This window comes from Pygocentrus nattereri, chromosome 18 (genome assembly GCF_015220715.1).
Source record: "Pygocentrus nattereri isolate fPygNat1 chromosome 18, fPygNat1.pri, whole genome shotgun sequence".
Taxonomy (NCBI): Eukaryota; Metazoa; Chordata; class Actinopteri; order Characiformes; family Serrasalmidae; genus Pygocentrus; species Pygocentrus nattereri.
In genome coordinates this window covers 2,875,555-2,898,388 of record NC_051228.1, presented here as the reverse complement: position 1 = coordinate 2,898,388, position 22,834 = coordinate 2,875,555, and the positions used below count along the sequence as shown (strand labels likewise).

General features: G+C 43.2%; 1 protein-coding gene across 1 annotated transcript in view; it reads right to left on the bottom strand.

Annotated features, from left to right (window-relative positions):
- Nucleotides 1-2,090: 2,090 nt before the first annotated feature.
- fgf11b (fibroblast growth factor 11b) overlaps nucleotides 2,091-22,834 on the bottom strand; it is a 77,617-nt gene continuing 56,873 nt past the window's right edge. The window contains exons 5-6 of the mRNA XM_037547517.1: nucleotides 10,404-10,602; nucleotides 2,091-9,659 (exon numbers count right to left, since the gene is read on the bottom strand). Of these exons, the coding sequence (XP_037403414.1) occupies nucleotides 9,526-9,659; nucleotides 10,404-10,602 (333 nt within the window). The 3' untranslated portion in view covers nucleotides 2,091-9,525. The remainder of the gene's footprint in view (nucleotides 9,660-10,403; nucleotides 10,603-22,834) is intronic.

The window sequence follows — 22,834 nt, the reverse complement described above, 5'->3', positions numbered from 1 at the left end:
TTCTAATAAAGTGTTCCTAATAAAGAAACTTCAGTACACCTTTTTACAATCATACAAATATATTGGTTTTATTCAATAATAAGACACCCTCCCCCAGCAAACAGGTGCGCATTTGCTTTAGAAACACAGGCAGGTCAGCAGGCCAGGTTAGGAAGCACTGTACTGACCGCTGCTCTTCTGCAGAGAAGGCTTCTGCTGGTCGTAATGGTGATTCATGCATGTGACCAAAGTCTCTTCTCTCCATAATGAGCAGTTTATTGTTTCACTCCTTCCCGCCTTCCTTGCTGGTTCGTCCAGCCGCTGCCAGGTCGGCGGTTTTGTATGGCTGTTGGTCCGTCGTAGGTCAGCGTCTGCAGTGGAGTGACAGCACTGTATGCATTCAGTGCATTAGAGTCTCCTCACTGGCCTAAATTGTGTTCTCACAGGCAGACAGAGCCAGGCCCAGAAAACAGTCCACAGCAGCCCTGGCTGGTGGAAGACTTCGCTGTAGTTTTATTATTATTAGCATTATTTCTTTTTGTTCATTTATTTTGGAAGACAAAAATGACAAGGGAGTGGCTTCTTTTTCATTTTTGGAAGACGATCCTGACCCACAGAGTTTATGCACGTTTGGGGCTTTTGAAACAGCTGCTTTTGTTTTGGAAGAGTACATATACATAATTGTCCTATTTAGGCTCCACCCACAATTAGTTTGTTCTATATCTACTGTTATGATGCACAAGTTTAAAAAAAAAAATCAAAGGAATGACATACGGGATTGTGCGAATGTATTGGCGCCCCCTCTCAGATGACACGTTTTGCTGACTTAAGTTAATTAGTTAAAGCATCCAGTTTAAAAAAAAAAACAAAACTTGACTATGGCAAACGTTTGCATACAATTTCTATTTAACATCTATTTATTTGAACTGAACGCACTGGAAAAACACAAAATGTGGCCAACGTGCTGCAAAAACACAGTGTAAAAAAGTTTCTGCCGTGTAAAAAACAGCTTCTTGAGTTTCTCATTAGACTGAATGGGATTTTTACAAGCTTGTCCAACCTGGCAACTGTTGCTATGAAGGAACTCATTTGTGGGCGGAGCCTGGAGAGAACAATTTCACAGCGTTTGCTTCAAAAAAGGACCCAAGGACTCACTCTGGGCTGAAAGCACCTTGCTCAAAGGACAAAACATAACCAGCTATTATCATCACTAATACTATTATTATTATTATTATTCATCATTATTACAGTATTTCCTTCAGATGCAGCATCATATATTCTTATAGAAGAAAACACCACAGAAAATAACCATCTCTGAACAACGTGAAGAACCTAGAAGGAGTTTTGAGGACTCTGTTGAATGTTGGGACATTATAAGACAAAAAACACATATGTAAACATATATATATATATTATATATAACCCAGCCACCACAGGGCAAATCTTATTCACAAATAATTATACAAATGAAATATTAAAAGAAAGAAAATAAAAAACTGAACATTTTCTACAGATTTGTTTTTGTACAGTATATAAATGTATAGCTTTTTCAATCCGTAGGTGAAGGAAGCACCGATCTGACGTCATATAAACTCACAATTCATCGTCTTCACTGTTTACCAGACATTAAACAACAATCGCACAACCAAAAACAACAGCACTACTCTGAATTCATCTGTACAGTGTAGTCAGTATGGCTCTTTCAGATTTTCTTCAAAATAATTCAGCCCTCCCTCATAACAATACCTACACACTATAATCTATACCACTGCCTACATTATATAATCCGCTCCCCGGTGTAGCTTTAAGTGCACATGTCTCTCCTCTTAGATCTCTGAGATAAACAGTATGAAATTCTCTTTTGTTCAAAAATACAGTATGAAAATTCACCTTTTTTTCTCCGGAATCTTTGCGGAGCACACAAGCCTGAACTGGTTCACTGTTTCACTGGTTCACTGGTTCACGATTTTACATGCTGGAATCAGGGACAGACAAAGGACACACATGGACCAAATGTGTCCTTGAGACATTTGTACCTGCCCTGATTTAGAGAGAGAGAGAGAGAGAGAGAGAGAGTGAGAGAGAGGGAGAGAGAGAGACAGAGAGAGAGAGAGACAGAGAGAAAGAGAGAAAGAGAGAGAGGGAGAGAGAGAAAGAGAGAGAGAGAGAGAGAGAGAGAGACAGAGAGAGGCTGAATGGGAACTGAATGCATGTGCATGTGGGGTAATTCTGGTCAGGCCTGTAAATGAATCTGAATCATATGTGTGTGGTCAGTGTGCGGTCAGTATGTGTGTCTTCAGTAAGTGCTCAGTGAGTGATTAGTATGTGGTCAGTATGTGTTCAGCGTCTTATCAGTATGTAGGTGTTCAGCATATTGTCGGCGTATGGTCATTATGTATTTAGTAGGCGGTCAGTATGTGGGCACTGTGCTGTCAGTGTGTGGTCAGTATGTTTTTAGTGGATGGCCGGTATGTGGTCGGTGTCATGTCAGTATGTATGTGTTCATTATGTATTCAGAGTGTGGTAAGTGTATTTTCAGTATGTGGTCAATGTGTTACCAGTAGATGGTCAGTGTGTGGTCAGTATATATGTGTTCAGAAGACATTCAGTGTGTGGTAAATCTGTGGTCAGTATGTGTTCATTGTATGCTCTTTGTGTGTTGTCAGTGAGTGTTCAGTATGTGGTCAGTATGCGGTCAGTATGTGTTCAGTCTATGGCTGTGTGCTGTCAGTGTGTGATCAGTATGTGTTCATTATGTGGTCAGTATGTTTTCAGTATGTGGTCAGTATGTGTTCAGTGTGTTGTCAGTGAGTGTTCACCATGTGGTCAGTATGCGGTCAGTATGTGTTCAGTCTATGGCTGTGTGCTGTCAGTGTGTGATCAGTATGTGTTCATTATGTGGTCAGTATGTTTTCAGTGTGTGGTCAGTGTGTGTTAATTATGTGTTCAGTATGCAGTCAGTATGTGTTCAATCTATGGTTAGTGTGTGGTCAGCGCGTGGTCAGTGTGTGGTCAGTGTTGCTGTAGAGGGGTTTCCCTCCACACTCTCTGGCAGATGCTCTCTCAGTTCAGTGTACTGAACGTCCTCTGCTGCTGCAGCAACCAATCAGAGCGCACCGTGCTCTGCTACTGCGCTTCAGTTTAGCTTTTATTGAGCCAATCGATCGTTACTACTCTGTCCCACACACACACACACACACACACACACACACACACACACACACACACACACATACACACATACACAAACATACACACTTTTCTCTCTCTCTCTTTCTCTCTCTCACTGTAGGGAAGGTTAATGGCCATTGGACACTCAGGACGTGGTTTGGGAAGATTGCTCAGGAAATGGAGCATGACTTCAGAGGGAGGGAGTGTGTGTGTGTCCTTGTGATCGCAGTGGAGCCAGGTAATACACACACACACACACACTTACTTGTTTTTATGCATGATGGGGGGGGGGTCACCCTTTCTAAAGGGTCTACAGAGCAGAATCGCGCTCTGCCGAAAGGGGCCGCATTTTTTCCTGCGTTTTATTTTTCCGTCTGAGATTCATTCAGGATGACTGTGAGGTTTTATGTACCGTGAAACGTCAAAACTATTTTTACATGGCTATTTTCCAACCTTTCTTCATCCCACAGAGGTACACAGGCGGTTTTTGTTACTGTGCCTTTAAGACTGATACACTGATCTGAGCGGCTGAGCCTCATTCAAAAAGGAGTCCAGCCTGAAACGCTCCTCATAACTTCAGCACAAATGTTAATGTATTCTGTCTATGTGGATTGGTTTTATTCACAATGCCTGTTTTTCTTTCATCCTGAGGACCTTTCTAATGTACCCATCGAGGAAAAAATGATTCTAGAGAAGGTTTCAGGTCTGCATATGGAAGCAGGCACGTGTACAGTCTCTCCATCACCTGCGCTGGAAGCAGACATCACCTCGCTGAAGGTGTTCAAGAAATGTGGCAACACACACCCCTCCCCCCTCCTTTAAGCACCCCCCCGCCTCCTCCTCTGCCTCGTCAGCCTGTGGCGTTTTCCCTGAAGAAGCCCAGAAACCATGTAAACGCATAATAAACCTTTAGATGTTCTCGGCGCAGTCATTACGGCTCTCTGTCAGCACTAAAGCGCTAGAAAAACTCACTCTTCTCCTCATCTCTGCGTCCGGCCTAATGATCCATCCATCCCTTCCCGCTTCATCATCCAAACATTTTCAATCTGTCCGCCGTCACACCCAACAGCTTCACTCCTTCGGTCCATTCTTCACGCCTGCAGCCTCACATCTACGCACGACACACAACCTAAAAACCCAACACACTCCAAACGAAATCACCTAACACGTCTTCACAGGCCGAGAGGCTAGTTACCCCCATTTGACCTCCTTTGACTTTCTTTGACCTCACTTTTTAAACTTTTTTGTCTTCTTTGATCTTATTTAACTTTATTTGACCTTCTTGACCTTGGCTTTCTTTGACATTGACGTTCTATATCCTTTCAAGAGTTCCTTTCAAGCGCTCAAATTTTCTTTGACCTTCTTGACCTTGACTTTCTTTTTCTGTGTTTGATTCTGTTTTAACTTTATTTGATCCTTTTGACTTTTTTGACGCCAGCTTTACTTGACCGTGACGTTTTTGACTTTCTCTGACCATCATGACCGTCTTTCTTTGACTTTGCCTTGCTGTTTCTTCCGTCGACCTTCTTGACCTTGACTTTTTTGACGCTTACTTTACTTGACCATGAGTTTTGTGACTTTCTTTGACCATGTTGACCATCTTTCTTTGACCTTGCCTCTCTTCTCCTTTCTTCGACCTTGCCTTTTTTGACTTTGTTTAGCTTTGTATGATCTTGTTGACCCCAACACCGACTTCACTTGACCATGACTTTCTCTGACCATCTTAGATTGTCTTTGACCTTCTTCACCTTCACTTTCATTTTCTTTCTTTGACCTTCTTGACCTTGACTTTATTGACACTTACTTAACCACGTCTATGATTGTTTTTTACTCTTTTTGACCATCTTGGACTTTCTTGGACCTTCTCGACCTTGACATTCCTTGACCTTGACATTTTTCACTTTGTCTATTTTGACCTTTTTTGACTTTATTTGAGCTTCTTCACCTTGACTGTCCCTCATCTTTCATAGACTTTCTTAAACCGTTATTTGATGTTCTTTAGCTTTGCTTTATTTGACCTTGACATTTTTGAATTTCTTTGCTTTCCTTTGATCTTCTGCCTTTGAACTTCATTTGACCTTGACTTTTTTCACTTTCTTTGTCTCTTTTGACCTTTTTTGACGTTATTTGAGCTTGACTGTTTTTGACTCTCTATATCTCTCTTAGGCTTAGTCTTTATCTTCCTTTGACCTTATTCAACTTTATTTCAGCTTGGATCTTCAACATCCACCCATTGCTCTACCTACATATTTAAGACTACTCTGTTCACACTTTAACTCTGTTACAACATTCTCAACCCATTTTCGACAACGTACTACACACCAGCATGCTTATCGACGTGCTTTGACTGTTCCTTTGACCGTCGTGCGGCACTCCTGGCAGTAATGCTGGAGGCTGTGTGATACCGCAGTGTAACGGTCCACCACTGCTTTCCTTTCTAACTAAAACTCAGCGCAGCTTTTAGAGCATCACTGCCTGCTTCCATACGTTTGGCCTGTGGTGTAATTGCGGATCTGTGCATTCATCCTGACAGTCGGACAACTCAGACAAGGCCAAACGGAGGTTATGCTTTCATCCGGACTGACAAAATATATGACCAGAGCCGAGCGCTGGCCAATGGAGGTTTTTCATTAAGCACAATGTCTGATGGCTCTGTTCCAGAAGTCATCACAGAGCGGCATGTCTGGCTCATCTGCCGGACACCCGGCCAGGGAGGTAAAGGCTGGGAGAGGATAAGCAGGAGAGCGTGTGCGGAATAACGATCAACTCTCCCGCTTTGATGTTCTGGTCCCTCACTGAAGCCATCTCCATCCTGACCATAATGACCAAAATGATCATCAGAAAGGACTGCGATGGTCTAAAAATGCACAGTAATGGGTATGAAGTGATGTTTTCATTAGACACACACGCTACTGTTCAAAAATTTGGAACCCTTGTTTCTCATATTAAACCATGTTATTGCAAATAGAGGCATAAAATGATTCCATGATGCTTTCAATGTAAAGGAAGCTATAATATTAAGCCGTTTCCAACGAGCTGCAGAAGCGTCAAGAATTAACCAATAAAATCAACATCTATAGCGATCAACCAGACATTCACAGTAATTTGGTGATAAGAAATGACCGTAAATGGATAGTTTAGTACGTAATGGGCCCAAATATTACATTTTTGCGAGCTATTTGTTCCCTGAGCTCCATTTATGATGCTTGTGTGGCTTTTTGAACCAGTCGTAATTCATTTTTACATGACTGCATCCTCTCCTTATCCATTAGACTTAAACAGGCTGTGCCTTTAAGACTGATATATGCAAATTTCCTCTCTTCTGGTTGGCTATGTTATATTATGTCACGTTCAAGTGGTGGGGACCAACTGCTGTATGTGAATGAACAGTTCCTTGTGACATCACAAAAACAGCAAATGCAAACCAGGCTGTTCATGCAGCTTAGCTGCCATATATGGACTGTAGGGCCTGCAGTGAACAGTTCGTACTGAAACTGAAACATCCACTAAAACTGAAACATCCACAACCTCCTTTTGTTCTCAAAATACTTTAAGTTGTGAATAAACTATTGTTTTACATTTTGAGGCGTATATTATTACCTTTCAGTCTGCACTGTGTAGGTTATTATTGAATAATTATTAATATGACAAGTGATTCCAAACTTTTGAACGCATGTATTTACTCCATCCAATAAAGGCAATTGGAACTGGCTTAGAAATCCCACTCACGTCCAGAGTCTCACACACAACTGAAACATCTCTGCATAGTTCAGATTCAGAGAGATTCAGAGCTGGTTTGGTGTGAAATGGTTCAGACGTCTTTACAGTGGTGGTGATGGGAACCAGACGTCGCCATGACTACAGCACAGATATAGACACTATATTAACCATCCAGAACCACCAGAGAACCTACACGAGTCTCCTGAGATTCTTATAGATTGTCGGTGATGGTAAAATAGCGTAGAATCTGAAATAATGGGCTTTCTTTGGGGACTACTTTGCCTCACAGTGCCCTGCATGTTATGTATCCCTCCACCATGAATGGAGGGGGACGTCTGGTTCCTATCACCACCACTGTGAACACTTCTGACTGGGTACGTCTCTCTAGAACAGAGCGTTTCACACCAAACCACTCTGAATGACTCTGTTTACATCTCAACACACTTATTTACTCAGAAACTGTGGAAAATTGGTGGAATTCCCCTTCGAGGTCTAAGGTGGATGCCATCATTCCAGGACGTGTTGTGAATCATGGCTGAACTCCATATAATCCCCTGAAAGAACTCCATCAAAAGCACTGGCGAAACAATGGCCTCTGTGTATTTATATATAATATCCCTGCATATTTGACCCTGATAAACAAAAAATAGCCTTCTTAGCAGACCAGTCGAGTGGTCACTAAAGACGTAGCCACGTGGTCATGCTGGGTCATGACACATTTGAACTAGAAACAGTTTAGAAAGACTTTAAAGTGGACTGGACGGCTTAATTTAGGCTGAAAAATCCCAGATTTTTCTCAAAAACACTGAATATTAAATCAAAAATAAGGGAACGTTTTACATCAACACTGTTATTGCCCAAAGTAAGTGAAACACAACAGTGCTGATGTAATATATGTTATTAATGTGGTCATCTGATGCCCTTTCAGTATGCTTCATCACCCTCATCATCATCATCATCATTATGTAAAATACACTCGGCGCATTCTGGTAGCTGCTGAGTGAGCGAGTGATGGAGGGAGGAGAGGAAACAGCCTTTGTTTGTGTTTAAAAAGTGTCGCAGTTGCGAAGGTCACTCAGCAAAATCTGACTAGACCGCACCGTCTTCTTTTGTTGCGACCAGCCAAAGATGCTGGCCAAGGAATGAACTCATCTGGCCACCGTCCAGCAGAAATCAATCAATCCCCCTCCTCTAAACCATCCAATAGAAACATATCCTCCTTGAGCTGTCCAGTAAAAAATTGATTTTACTGCCCCCTCCTGCTGGCTGGGCTCTGATTGGACGGGAGAGCAGACTGCTGGCATCACCACGGTGACTGAACCAGCAGGACGCTCAGGTGGGCCGGACGTTTACTGCCCTCTCCCTCTATCTCTCTCTGTCTCAAGCATACACCCCCTCATATCATCAGCAGTATCAAAATAAGAAAAACGAAATAAGAAATAAAATAAAAATAAAGTCAAAACGGAAACTGCCTTGAATTCACTTCATCTGATTGGTACCTCGGTTCCACACGAATGACGTAATTGTTGTCATTCATTTTGCTGCCAACAGTTGCGTTTGTGTATTTATTATGCCATAATTAGCTCCACCCACACATTCTGATTGGCTAAAAAATATTCTATACGCTCTTATTAGATATAATAATAGGGGGCAGTCGTGGGCTGGAGGTTGGGGAACCAGCCCTGTGACTGGAAAGTTGCCGGTTCGATCCCCTTTGCTGACAATACATGACCGAAGTCACCTTGAGCAAGGCACCCTCCCTGGGCTGCCCACCGCTCCGGGCAAGTGTGCTCACTGCCCCCTAGTGTGTGTGTTCACTAGTGTGTATGTGGGTGTTTCACTGCACGGATGGGTTAAATGCAGAGGTCTAATTCCACAGTGACAAACGGTTCTGGCTTCAATATAATAACTAATGTTTTATATTATTCCGCTGCCTAAGCAGCACCAGTGGCCTCTGTGCTCTAAGCTACTGGACCTATTTTTTTCGGAGGAAGAAAATGCAAATGTTAAGATCAGATTTGAAAGAATGATCCTGGCTTCTTTAATCTGCTTTTTTCTTTAATTTGTAGAAAAGCAGCTCAGTGTGGTTTGTTATGGTGAATAACGTCATGGCTGGGACGATCTACCATGACCGAATCACAGCCATGGTCAGATTCACCGTTAAAGACTTCCTCTAATGTTCTTTTACTCCATTCATGTGGGACCGATGTGCGTTTTCAGTCAAGTAAACTCGCAGCGTTGTTTTGCTAGGATATGGCTGACATTGCTCTGCCTGCATCGGTGTGTTTGTCATCGACGGCTGCCTCTGTTCGAGTCGCTAGCTGGCACAGGGCACCCGGAGGCCACTGATTTGTGGCTTGCTGGAGCTGGGAGGGTGATTTCGGGAGGGTTACAAAAGCTCATGCTGGGAAGAATGAAGCGTGGGCTGCTCCTCCAAGCCCACTGTGTCAGAGAAAAGAGAAAGACAGAGGCTTCCCCTCTCTGGAGCTGAAGAGGTCGGCCCTGGAGGGGGCTGCTGACCGACCCCCGGCCCACCATGGCCAGCTCTCAGCCGGCGGCTATGGAGGCGAGATGTGATCTTTGTGCCCCAGTGTTTGAAGGGAAATGGAGTTTCGGAGTGTGACCGGCGCCCTCCCCCTCCCTCCGGCCCCTGTGCTACGAAGCCTCGGCCCGGGGCGCCTCCTTGTGGCCGTTTTGGTGCGACGGTGAGTCTGACGTCTTCACCGTCTTTCGTGGCGGACTCTGCTCCAACACTAACTCGTGCAGCGACGGCTCCTTGTACATGGCGACTGCAGAAAAGGAAAGAGAGTTCAGCCAAATCTCACATCGGTACATGCAACATCTGGAGTTCATCAGAAGATGCACACTTGATGTTATAACGTTAGGCTGCTTTGCAGTGGAGCTACAAGGCTAATGTAGCTAACATGCACTAATCTCATCAATTAGCTGCCTCAATCATCTCACACTTGCCTTAAAGCTTGAAATATTTGAATACTAAGAAGCCAAAAGAACGTTTCATTTGTTTGTAAAGTAATTTAATGTTGTATGTTCATCAGTGGTGGACAGTGACTGAGTAACTGAGTAAATGTAATTAGTTTCTGTACTTTAGTATTTTTCGTGTATCTGTACTGAAGTTTCTCCGTTCTGGGCGACTTTCTCCTTTCACTCCACTACATTTCAGAGTCTAATATCCAACTTTTCCCTCCTACATTTTGAGAAATCTGTCGTTCCTTTTGGTTTCTGTGTGTATAAAAACGTAACATGTCAAAACGAAAGAAGCGCAAAGCCAGAGCACCAATCAGGGCCCAGCGGTCACTTTGTTTAGAGCTGGTTTTGACCTGTTGGTCATACCGACCCAGTGCAGCACGCGGTTCAACGTCAGCGCTGCAAAAGTGTGTAATGACTGGGCTCACAGTTAGCACTTTGCTACTTGTTAGCTGCAGCCTCATAGCTCCAGGGCTAGGCTAATGAAGCAAACTGTGGACACCACAGACTAGCAATGTGGTGCTGCGCTGAAACGAAATGCAACTGACCTTCAATGACTTTAGGCAGGAAGTGGGAAGCTGGTTTGGTCTTCTTGACTCGATTGCCCTTCATGACCTGCCCGTCGCGGTTGATGCCGATGTACCACGAGCGGCCGGATTGGGTCTGCCGGTACAGCATGGATGAGTAGGTCACGTAGTAGTTCTCAAACACACTCTCTTTGAACTTACACTCTGGGTTGAAGTGCTCCTGCAAAAAATAATACAGGAATAACTATGAGAAAGGCTATAAGGGGCTTTACAGAATTATATGCATGCTTATCATTAACATATAAATTAAGTGTAACACACACACACACATAGCAATAGTGCAGAGGTCTCCAGGGACGACTTCTCTCATCATTTATGCATTCGTTTACATATCTGATGAACGTAATACCATCTCCTATGATACCAACAGCATCCACACACGCAAATAGCATCAGAAGTATTTAGATGAATGTAAATGTTCAATCGCAAGTATGTAAAACCTCATACAAAGGCAGAAGACATACACTCACCAGACACTTTATTAGGTACACCTTGCTAGTAAAAGGTTGGACCCCCTTTTCCCTTCAGAACTGTCTTAATTCTTCATGGCAGACTTTCAACAAGGTGTTGGAAACGTTCCTCAGAGATTCTGGTTGGTTATTTGAGTTCCTGCTGCCTTTCTATCATCTGGAACCAGTCTGCCCATTCTCCTCTGACCTCTCACATCAACAAGGCATTTTCGTCCACACAACTGACCGCTTACTGGATATTTCCTCTTTTTCGGACCGTTCTCTGTAAACCCTAGAGATGGTTGTGCGTGGAAATCCCAGCAGATCAGCAGTTTCTGAAATACTCAGACCAGCCCGTCTGGCACCAACAACCACGCCACGTTCAAAGCCCCTTAAATCCCCTTTCTTCCCCGTTCTGATGCTCGGTCTGCACTTCAGCAAGTCGTCTTGACCACCTCTACATGCCTAAATGCAGTGAGTTGCAGTCGTGTGATTGGCTGATTAGCTATTTGTGTTAACAAGCAACTGAGCACCTAATAAAGTGGCAGGTGAGCATATAGTAGCAGCCTGTTTCAGTTTTGATATTACAGTGAGACAAATAGGCCTCAATCTGGTCAGAGTAATTGTAGCTCACTGAGGATACATCATCCACCCCAAAACCTCAATTTAGCCATTTGAGAGCCATCTCCATCTCCATCCCTCTACAACGCCCACCCATCCTCCTAGTGCTCCCAACCACTGTTGGCGTGATGCTGTTAACTAGTAGCGACATGTATACATCTCTCTTAGTCATCATCAGAGTCCTTGTGCTGTCAGGAAAGCAAACCCAATCTGCAGGACTGATTTAGCGAGGGCAGCAGGGTGCCAGAAACAGCTGACTGAGGCTTTTCCTCCCGCCAGGAGACGAGGAGGAGACTGATGGAGACGGAGAAAAGCGAAGGAGCCTGGACCGGATCCTGAAATGATAGCTGATCCTCTAAGTCCCAGGAAACACAGCCAAAACTAGAAGGGGAAAAGTCTGTGACTATGACTTTTACGTTAGGGTGAACGGACATCCTCGTTTTCTGGGGACAGTCCTTGTTTTCAGTCGTCTGTTCCCGGCTGGAGCTTTCCCTGGAAAGTCCTAAAGGCTGAGTTACGCTTTCGCAGAGTGTCGCACAAGACTCGGAAATTGGCGGAGCTCTACTGCAAACCTGACTCTACGTTTTACTATTTGTTACTATTTGGTGCGCTGTAAGTGACATGCATGCCAAAAATTGTGCTCCGACCTTGTGTCATGTACGCATGACCCTGCGCCTCCAAATTTAACTTGTGCTTCACCAATGAAGAAAGAATTGAAGGGAGATTTGCTGAGTAGGTTCGTTTCTATAGGCGCATGTTTGAGAGCTCATATCATTTCTCATACTGTTCTTTTTCTCAGAAACATACGTTCTGGTATGTCTTTAATTCACAGTTATAAACGGGGACATTTCCGGGGACAGCTCCAGCTGGGGACAGGCCACCAAAAATGAGCACTGTTCCTGGAAAACAGGGATGTCTGGTCACCCTAATCAAAGCCTCGAAGGCCTTGTTCACACAGCAGGTAAAAGTGGCCCAAATCTGATCTTTTTCTTCAGATGTGACACAGATGTGCTTTTTTGTGGCAGTGTGAACAGATAAGCACACTGAATTTGACACTTTCAATTCAGGTTTGAGACGTTTTCATATGTGGTACTGAAATTTAATCCGATCTGCGGCAAAGTGACTCAGTCTGAACGGGATTATATGCGCCTTTTATGTCAATCCAACTCGACATTCTTCATCGTTTCATGCTGCTGACACCTCATAAACATTCAGGCTCATGTTGCTGTACTAAAAACGTGGAAGAGACTGATCCAAATCGCTCCGTGTTCACAGAGATTTCGTAAGAAAGCCATAAGAGAGTGGCTGCAGTGTGACAGGACGGTTAAAAATCTGAAAGCCAACGTTTAACGAATCTGAGGATGTGAGCCAAAGAAATGACCGCGCCCTTTTTGTACGCGCTTGAACACATTCTGACTGATGAGCCCAGCTGTCAGTCAGTGAAGCTTCACGAGGGCTCCTGTGAGGCTGGTGAAAATGAAGCTGATCCTCCGGGAGCGACAGGCGGTCGTTGGCAGTCGTGATTGTTTACTTCTGGATGAGCCATGTGACGCATTGTTCTTGTGTGCACAAGAATCAGTTTAGGAGCTGATCTGTAAAGACTGGTGATGCATATAGATCACATTCAAAAACATCATGACCAGCCAATAGGTTCGTTGGTCTAGGGGTATGACTCTCACTTAGAGAGTTCTTGAGTTCAAATCCCAAACAAGCCCTGGCATTCAATGCCATGTAGGGCATCAGCTGGAGGTTAGGGAACCAGCCTTGTGACCACAAGGAGCAAGACACCTAACCCCCGACTGCTCCCTGAGCGCTGTGGGTAGGGCTGCCCACCTCTTTGGGCAAGTGTGCTCACTGCCCCATAGTGTGTGTGTTCACTAGTGTGTATGTGGTTCTGAATTCTATTCTATTCTATTCCAAAAAAAAATCAGATTTGGGCCACTTTTACCTGCTGTGTGAATGTAGTCCAACTAGCAGCCCTGTGTAGCAGTGCTTACCCTAGCAGCTAAACAAGCAACTGACCATTCAGCTTACAAATAGCTTCGTGACTAAACTGTGAAAAGCTCTTAGATGTCAGCAGATTGCACTTTAAACACTGAAAGTAAATAGCTATTGTTTACTGATGGTCAGCAATGCAGTGTCCTTTCATGCATTTGGTAGCCGTCATGCACGATAATAGGATTGTACTAATACAGCCTACTAGCTGTAGCAGTATCTCTGCCTTGAAAGCTCACTGGCTATGAGTGAACCAAAACCATCAAATCGTCACGTTTCCTCCTATCTACCTCCAGCAGCCGTGAAATATCACATATTTACATTTCTGTCACCATCAGCTATTTCTCTGCGTCCCTTTCATCCTCACGCTTTAAACGGGACCACACTCAGCTGTGATGTTTAATGTCTTTAGAAACGTTCGCACAAAGACGGAGATCAGTCGACAGCCTCCTACTGTGAATGCTAATCACTGAATAATTACCAGGCGCCCTATTAGAGTATCCTAACAATCTGTGCATAGTAATACAGTACTGCTCTATAATGAATCATCTGGGAGACGTCTTCTCCAGCGCAGCCCCCGATGTTGACCTCCCAAGCTCAACTTGCCACCTCCAGATCAAAGCGGTGGATCAGGTATACTGATGGACAGTAATGAAGTAAATGTATTTTATTTGTATTTGTACTTCACTGAAGTATTTCCATTTTGGGTGACTTTACTTTCACTCTGTGAAAGCCAGAGCACCAATCAGGGCCCAGCGGTCACTTTGTTTAGAGCTGGTTTTGACCTGTTGGTCATACCGACCCAGTGCAGCACGCGGTTCAACGTCAGCGCAGCAGCGTAAAACTTTGGGAGAGTCTGTTCAACATAAATGATGAACTAACCTAACTTTGTGTAAATAGAGCTCAATATAGAAATATGTCCACATATGCAGTCGAGACTGACGCGGCTTTTTTCTGAATTTCTACAAACACCATTTCATTTTATAGTAAATGAGTTTGGGCTGGTTTATGTTTATGAACAGACGCCTACAGATCAACATAGTAAAGGAGCTCATCTGTGATCCTGAGTTTAAAGCCAGTTTTTATTCAACTTAAACTTGGAACTAAGTTGTAAATAAATCTGAAACTGAAACTTTGCTTGTGTGTAAAAAGTGATTTCAGAGCCACTCGGTTCTCCCTGATGGAAACTGTTTACCTTCAGTGTTTTGTGCTTCTGATCATTTTAATAGACGTCAGCGTCACTAATTAATGACGTTCTATTAAAAGACTGGTTTACCAAGAGAGACGCTGGAGGACTTTCACCTGAAATGAGTTCATGAAGCCAGTCTGGTTATAAAAATGATAACAGGACCAGATCAGAGCCAGAATTACTCTTTTAGTACTTTTACTTTACAAATAACCAACCAAAATCTCTGAGGAACGTTTCCAACACCTTGTTGAAAGTCTGCCTCGAAGAAGGCAGTTCTGAAGGTGAAAGGGGGTCCAACCTTTTACTAGCACCTAATAAACTGTACCTAACTGTACCTAATAAAGTGGCCGGTGAGTGGGGTCCGACAGCATGACCTTGTCCTCAGAAATGATTTTAACCCTCAAGCTTTACTAGCCTTGCTGAAGGACTTTCCTGTTGACAAAGGGCCTTGCTTCTGCATGGCGAGGTCCATGTTGAAGAGCACTGGGTTGAAGAATGAAATAGAAAGTCTCTCCTTCCCCCGGTGACTCATTGACTGAGTTGGGCTGGCAGAGTGGATCTTAATGAAACGAGGAGAGGGGCTAATACTCGGCCGGCGTGCACAGAATTCTGACCAGTCGTCCAGCCTTTTTTAGCATTCAGTGCTTCACTCTGACCTTACCAACACTCCACCCCACTCCTCCCTCTGCTCTCCTCCCTGCTTTTCCCTTCTCAGTCCTTCCCTCCCTCTCTCTCCTTTCCTCCACCATGCAGAGGTCTAAAACCACCCTCTGCTTTCATAAGCTAGACACCAACACATGTTCACTGCTCCTCTTGAAGCTACAGTTCAGCCAAAAACCTGAACCTTTAGTTTTGCACAGGAGCTAATGTGGCTAATGACTAATGCAAGCGAATAGCCGCCAGGTTAGCATTGTGCAAACTCCATGCCTCAGACCAACGTTTACTTGCTGAGTCATCTGGAAAAGATTTGCTTATGTGGTTGTCAACGCTGTATAATGTTAGACAAGTACAGATAGAATTCAAGCTCTGGAAAAGCTACTGTTACATTTTTAGCTGTGTCACTTACTATTTTTTATAGACAACAGTTTCATAAAGTGCCAGAAACCATACAATTCTATCTGGGTTCACTTAAAGGGGAATTCCACCATTTCCCCCCCAAATATCTGCATAATTCAGTGGTTGAGACGCAAACAGAGAGATTCAGAGGGTTTGGTGTGAAGTGGTTCAGACGTCTTTACAGTGGTGGTGATGGGAACCAGGCGTTGCCGTGACTACAACACAGATATAGACACTTTATTTACCATCCAGAACCACCAGAGAACCTACACGAGTCTTCTGAGCTTATATGGAATGTTGATGGTGGAAAATCTGGAATAATGAGTTTTCTTTGGGGACTATTTTGCCGCACAGCGCCCTGCATGTCTCCCTCCACCATGGATGGAGTTGAAGTTCTCTAAACTCTCAGAAAGCGTCTCAGTCATCAGGCAGTGAATTCAGAACCAGTTCATGTAGGAACTTTCTGTGAGGAGCTTTTAGAGGGACGTCTGGTTCCCATCACCACCACTGTGAACAGCTCGGACGCGGTACATTTATCTAGAACAGAGCGTTTCACACCGAACCACTCGGAGCGGCTCTGTTTACAGCTTAACCATCGAACTATGCAGAAGATCTGAAAAATCATTGGGTTTGTGTGATGATTTAGGCCTGCAGTTAGCACCATGCTAAATGATGGAGTTCCTTGGGTCCCTTGTTAGCTGTATTAGCCTGCTGGCTTCGGTTCAAGACTAAAGAAACAAACTTCCGTTACAAAAGCTCTCTGTTAATCCCCCCCCCCCCCCCCCCCCCCCAATATAGTGAAGAATTCCAGTAGCTCAGATGGTGGTGGGGGGATGGGGGGGTGGTGGTTTTAGTTACTCCACCTTCAAACAGATTTTGCAATCAATAAACTCCTCACAGCTTTTTGTTCAGAGAGCATGAAATTGACAGTTGGGGGTTTGCGGGATCTAATCGCAGCGCGGATCCATCCCCGTCCAACGAGGAGGAATTAATGACCTTGTTACTGAAACATCACAAAGTCAGGAACGCTTCACTCTCGGCATTTCCCAGCAGGGAGACAGTGATACATAACACTTATACGGCCTGTCATAAGTTTAGTGACTCTAACGACTACAGCTAAAGCAGGAGGAGAGAGAGCCGAGCCAGTGATTTTACACGGAAAGAGTGTTTCCGTTGAGGGATTATCCTGACCACAGCTTTTTTAAGCCGCATTACTGTCTAAAGAGAAAAACATATAAACGGAATGATTTCCTCTTTGAATCTTGGGGAGTTTTTAGATGCAAATCACCTCACAGGCCTGGCTTGTTTGTAGCCCTTCCTTTCTTTCAAATAAAAAAGAAAAGGCATCCTAATGAGGTTTTTCTTCTTGGCATCCACATCATTTTACCTGCTGTTTACAAACGAAAAGAAGTTAAGTATTTTGGACCTCAGTGGACCCAAGGGTGGTAGCACTTTGTTTGGATGGGTCCTTTGTAGATGATTAATAAACTCTTAACAGAGTAGCAGCAGTGAAGCGTCTGAATACACTGTAGTAAACATCTTGTAGATGTTCTGTTGATACTTTACTCACATTAAGTAGATGTGGTGTTAATATGTTACTGCCATTACACAAAACCTAACCCTAGGCATAATCCTAACTTTAACCTTAACCCAAAACCTAATCTTAACCATGGCCCTAATCCTAACCCTAACCTCAACCCAAAACCTAAACCTCACCCTGGTCCTAATCCTAACCTTAATCTCAACCTCAACCCAAAACCTAATCCTAACCTTAACCTCAACCAAAATCCTAGTCCTAACCCTAATGTTGACCTCAACCCAAAACCTAATTCTAACCCTCACTCTGGCCTTAATCCTAACCCTAAACGTTAACCTCAGCCCAGAACCTAATCCTAACCTTAACCTCAACCCAAAACCTAATCCTAACCCTCACTCTATCCTTAATCTTAACCCTAATCTTAAACACAACCCAAAACCTAATCCTAACCCTCACTCTGGCCTTAATCTTAACCCTAATCTTAAACACAACCCAAAACCTAATCCTAACCCTCACTCTGGCCTTAATCTTAACCCTAATCTTAAACACAACCCAAAACCTAATCCTAACCCTCACTCTGGCCTTAATATTAACCCTAATCTTAAACACAACCCAAAACCTAATCCTAACCCTCACTCTATCCTTAATCTTAACCCTAATCTTAAACACAACCCAAAACCTAATCCTAATCCTCACTCCGGCCCTAATCCAAATCTTAAACACATCCCAAAACCTAATCCTAAACCTCACCCTTGGCATAAAGTCTGCCATGGAACATAAAGAGGCAAAATCCTTCAAAAACACACTGGTCAATCTGATCTACCACAATCAGATGGACAAAAAATGACCTCTACATCTCTGTAAGACAACGCTGCAAACATAGCTGAATAATTAATATCAATTATGCTGTTTGAAAGGCACATACATAATTCAGTGTGACTTTGAATCATTGTAGATTCTCCGACTATAAGCTATGAGTGTTTCATACAGGAAAACAGAAGAGACACTTTTAAGAGCGTCCACAAGCATAAGCCTTTAACTGGACCGCCCTTCCACTCACTGGCCACTTTATTCAAAACACCAACTCTGTACTTACACTAACTGGCCACTTTATTAGAAACACCAACTCTGTACTTTCACTCACTGGTCACTTTATTAGAAACACAACCTCGTGCTTCCACTAACTGGCCACTTTATTAGAAACACCTACGTTGTACTTCCTTTAACTGGCCACTTTATTAGAAACACCTACCTTGTGCTTTCACTCACTGGCCACTTTATTAGAAACACCTATAATGTACTTCCCCTCACTGGCCACTTTATTAGAAACACCTATAATGTACTTCCACTCACTGGCCACTTTATTAGAAACACCTACCTTGTGCTTCCACTCACTGGCCACTTTATTAGAAACACCTGCCTTGTCCTTCCACTCACTGGCCACTTTATTAGAAACACCTACCTTGTGCTTCCACTCACTGGCCACTTTATTAGAAACACCTACCTTGTGCTTTCACTCACTGGCCACTTTATTGGAAACACCTATAATGTACTTCCCCTCACTGGCCACTTTATTAGAAACACCTATAATGTACTTCCACTCACTGGCCACTTTATTAGAAACACCTACCTTGTGCTTCCACTAACTGGCCACTTTATTAGAAACACCTACCTTGTGCTTCCACTAACTGGCCACTTTATTAGAAACACCTATCTTGTGCTTCCACTAACTGGCCACTTTATTAGAAACACCTATCTTGTACTTCCACTCACTGGCCACTTTATTAGAAACACCTGCCTTGTGCTTCCACTAACCGGCCACTTTATTAGAAACACCTATCTTGTGCTTCCACTAACCGGCCACTTTATTAGAAACACCTACCTTGTGCTTCCACTAACTGGCCACTTTATTAGAAACACCTACCTTGTGCTTCCACTCACTGGCCACTTTATTAGAAACACCTATAATGTACTTCCACTCACTGGCCACTTTATTAGAAACACTTACCTTGTGCTTCCACTCACTGGCCACTTTATTAGAAACACCTACATTGTACTTCCTTTAACTGGCCACTTAATTAGAAACACAACCTCGTGCTTTCACTCACTGGCCACTTTATTAGAAACACCTATAATGTACTTCCACTCACTGGCCACTTTATTAGAAACACTTACCTTGTGCTTCCACTAACCGGCCACTTTATTAGAAACACCTACGTTGTACTTCCACTAACTGGCCACTTTATTAGAAACACCTATCTTGTGCTTTCACTTACTGTGTAGGTAAACAGTCCTAGACTGCAGCCCACCTGTTCCACAGCCAGCCCCCACTGTACCCCATTCCTCATTGGCCAGTTCTCTAGGTATTATGTGGATGTTGGTCCATTCCCAGCACAGCAGTGACATGGATATGGCTGTGTGTGGTGCAGGTACGAGTGTATCAGACACTCAGTAAGCATGAGGCAGGGCAGGTTTGAAAAGCTCTCACAAGGTGTTATTTATGTTATACTCTTCTCCAGTGTTTCTCAAAGAGCTCAGGGAATTGAATTCAATAGAAAAAGGAGTAAAATATCTCCTTTGACTGCAGGCATTAGCCCCCTCTTGGGTAAAATAGAGACACATTTGGGACGTGACGAAATAAATATTCAGAAATAAATGAAACGACTAGAGCAGCAGCAGAAAATCATCTGCAGCCGCTTCCCCAGATCATAACTCAACATACAGCTCCTTAATGGGGCCTGTGTTTATGACCGCCTGCGTCGTGTGTCTGAGCTCGTGTAAGTGCTTCAGTTAATCTGGCTATGACAGTATATGGGTGCGTGTAGCTGCACTAAAGTCTAGTGTTACATATTTACCCTGCCATCTACACCAAAAATGTCCAGACAGTCCTAATAATTAGTGAATTCAGCTACTTTAAGCTGCACTCATTGCTGACACAGACAGAAAGAAAGAAAGATAAAGGGAGAGAGGTAGAAAAGGCAAAAAACGGAAAAAGAGAGGAAAATAGAATAAAAGAAACACAGAATGTAAGAAAGTAAGTAAGTAAGAAACAGAAAAAATGTAAGGAAGAGAAAAAAGAAAAAAGAAAAAAGAAAGAAAGAAAGAAAGAAAGAAAGAAAGGGAAAATATAAAGAAAGAGAATAACGAGTATAAAAAAGTAAGAAAGTAGGAAAGAAGTAGAAAAAGAAAAGAGAAAAAAAAGAAAGTGTGAAAGAAAACAAGAAAGAAAGGAAAGAGAAAAAAAGAAAATAGGAAGACCGAAAAGAAAGAAAGAAGGAGAGAAAGAAAGATAGAACGAACGATAGAAAAGAAAAAGAGAAAAAAGGGAAAACAGAGAGAAGGAGAAAAGAGAAAAAGAGTGAGGAGAAACGAAAGAAAAAGAAGAAAGAAAGAAGGAAAGAGAAAATGAAAAAAAGAAATAAAGAAAAGAGGGAATGGAGAAAGAAAAAGAGAGAATGGAAAACAGAGAAACAGGTCTTCATTCCGACTGAACAGGCGTCGGAATGTTTTGAGGGTTTGGGGTTTTTGGACACTGAGATGTTAAAGTGATGCTGGGTGAAGCAGCCGGGGGGGCAGGGGGGGCATTGGAGAGGGGGGTGTAGAGGGTATAAGGAGCATCTCCATCATCACAGCTCATCTGTTCATGCTTTGAGTGAAGGATGAAGGGCAGCTGTCAATAAGATTCAGGTTAGAGTGACATCTGCTGTGTCAGAGAGGCGGAGATTCGCCGTCTATTCCTCACCAGATGAGCATGAGATACATCATCAATACTGAGCTCCTCTGGAGAATCTGTCTTATTTGGCTACGGCAGCGGCTCTATACAGAACCATGAACATGCAAAGAACCCTTTGCATGCTTGAAGGGTGAATCGGTTGTTCAGATTGATGGATGTGTGGTGTATGACGTTATATAGCACCAAATAGGGCACGTCTACTGTCATAAGCTTGGTAACAACAGCAGAACTCTTTTTTTGGTGCTATACAGAAACATTTTCAAAAAAGTTCTATATAGAACCATCTACAGCCCATTCTCAATTCATCTGAACCCTTTAAAAGTGCAAAGGATTCTTTGAGTGTTCATGTCTCTATATAGAACCATTTTCTTTAATAAGGAACCCTTGAAGAACCATCTTTTTTAAGAATATAAAAGGTCCCATCCAGACCAAGACGGACTATAGTTTGTAGACGGTCCCTAAGCTCTCTGTGGTTTCAGGGCTCCTCAGAAATCAACAAGGTTAAAAGGTTTAAAATGCATTAAAGGTGCAGTGTGTACGATTTTGAGGGATTTATTAGTAGGAATAGAACATTGCATACAAAACCTCACCATCAAAGAAGAAAAAGTCTGACGTCCACCTACACGCTTGAAAAGGGAGGGTATTCAGTTGGTTGCAATCTGCAACCCCACCACTAGATGCCACTAAATCTTACACGCTGCACCTTTAAGTAGTAGCTGATTGTCTTAGTTTACAAATAGACTCTAAGTGGTAAACTTTGCTGAAAGTTTGCATGAGTTTGCAACATATTTGTAGTGAGACATTTGGTTGTATGCAATTTAAAAGTAATCCTGAATCTGAAATTAATCTTGTTTTATAATGCACCTGTAATCTGATTACATTTTATTGTTTAATCCTGATTACATAAAGTTGTTAAATGGATTCTGTTACTGTCCAACCATGAACTACATACTATACAGTGTATACTATATACTATATGCTATATACTATGTGCTATACAGTGTATACTATAAAGTTAAGTGATACTTTATTAATCCCACAAACGGGGAAATTTCACCTCCGCATTCAACCCATCCGTGAAGTGAAACACCACTTGCCCAGAGTGGTGGGCAGCCCTATCCACGGCGCCCCTGGGAGCAATTGGGGGTTAGGTGTCTTGCTCAAGGACACCTCAGTCATGTACTGTCAGCTCTGGGGATCGAACCGGCAACCTTCCGGTCACAGGGCCAGTTCCCTAACCTCCAGCCCACGGCTGCCTAATAATATATGCTATATGCTATATACTATATGCTATACAGTGTATACTATATGCTATATACATGGAGAGAACGAGTGTCAGACATGACAAAATGTACAGAGGGAAAACACACAACGGAGGCCGGAAGAACAACGCTAAACAATACAATACAAAGACCAAACAAAGACCGGCAGCCTAATAGGGGAAAACACAGGGCTTAAATCCATCAGGGTTAACAACACAAAGGTGGTTAACACAGGTGGCTACAATCATGGGCATGGTCTGGAAACATGGGGGCAGGACTGAGAAGAAACAAAACAAGGAAGCACACAAACGAGACCAAAACAAAACAAAAGCACATGGAGGACTGGGAGGGGACAATTTTACTGACAAATACTAGAAATAACTCACCGGAGTGTCTGTATGTAGTAATTTAAGGCCTGAACCTGCGGCCCCCACCTCAATGAGTTAAGCCACCGGTTAATGATTGTAGCTTGTACAGTGGTCAAAGATTAGACGATTGATCTTCAGGGTTAAAGGATGAATCAGCAGTTCTACATTAACTCCAGCGTTTA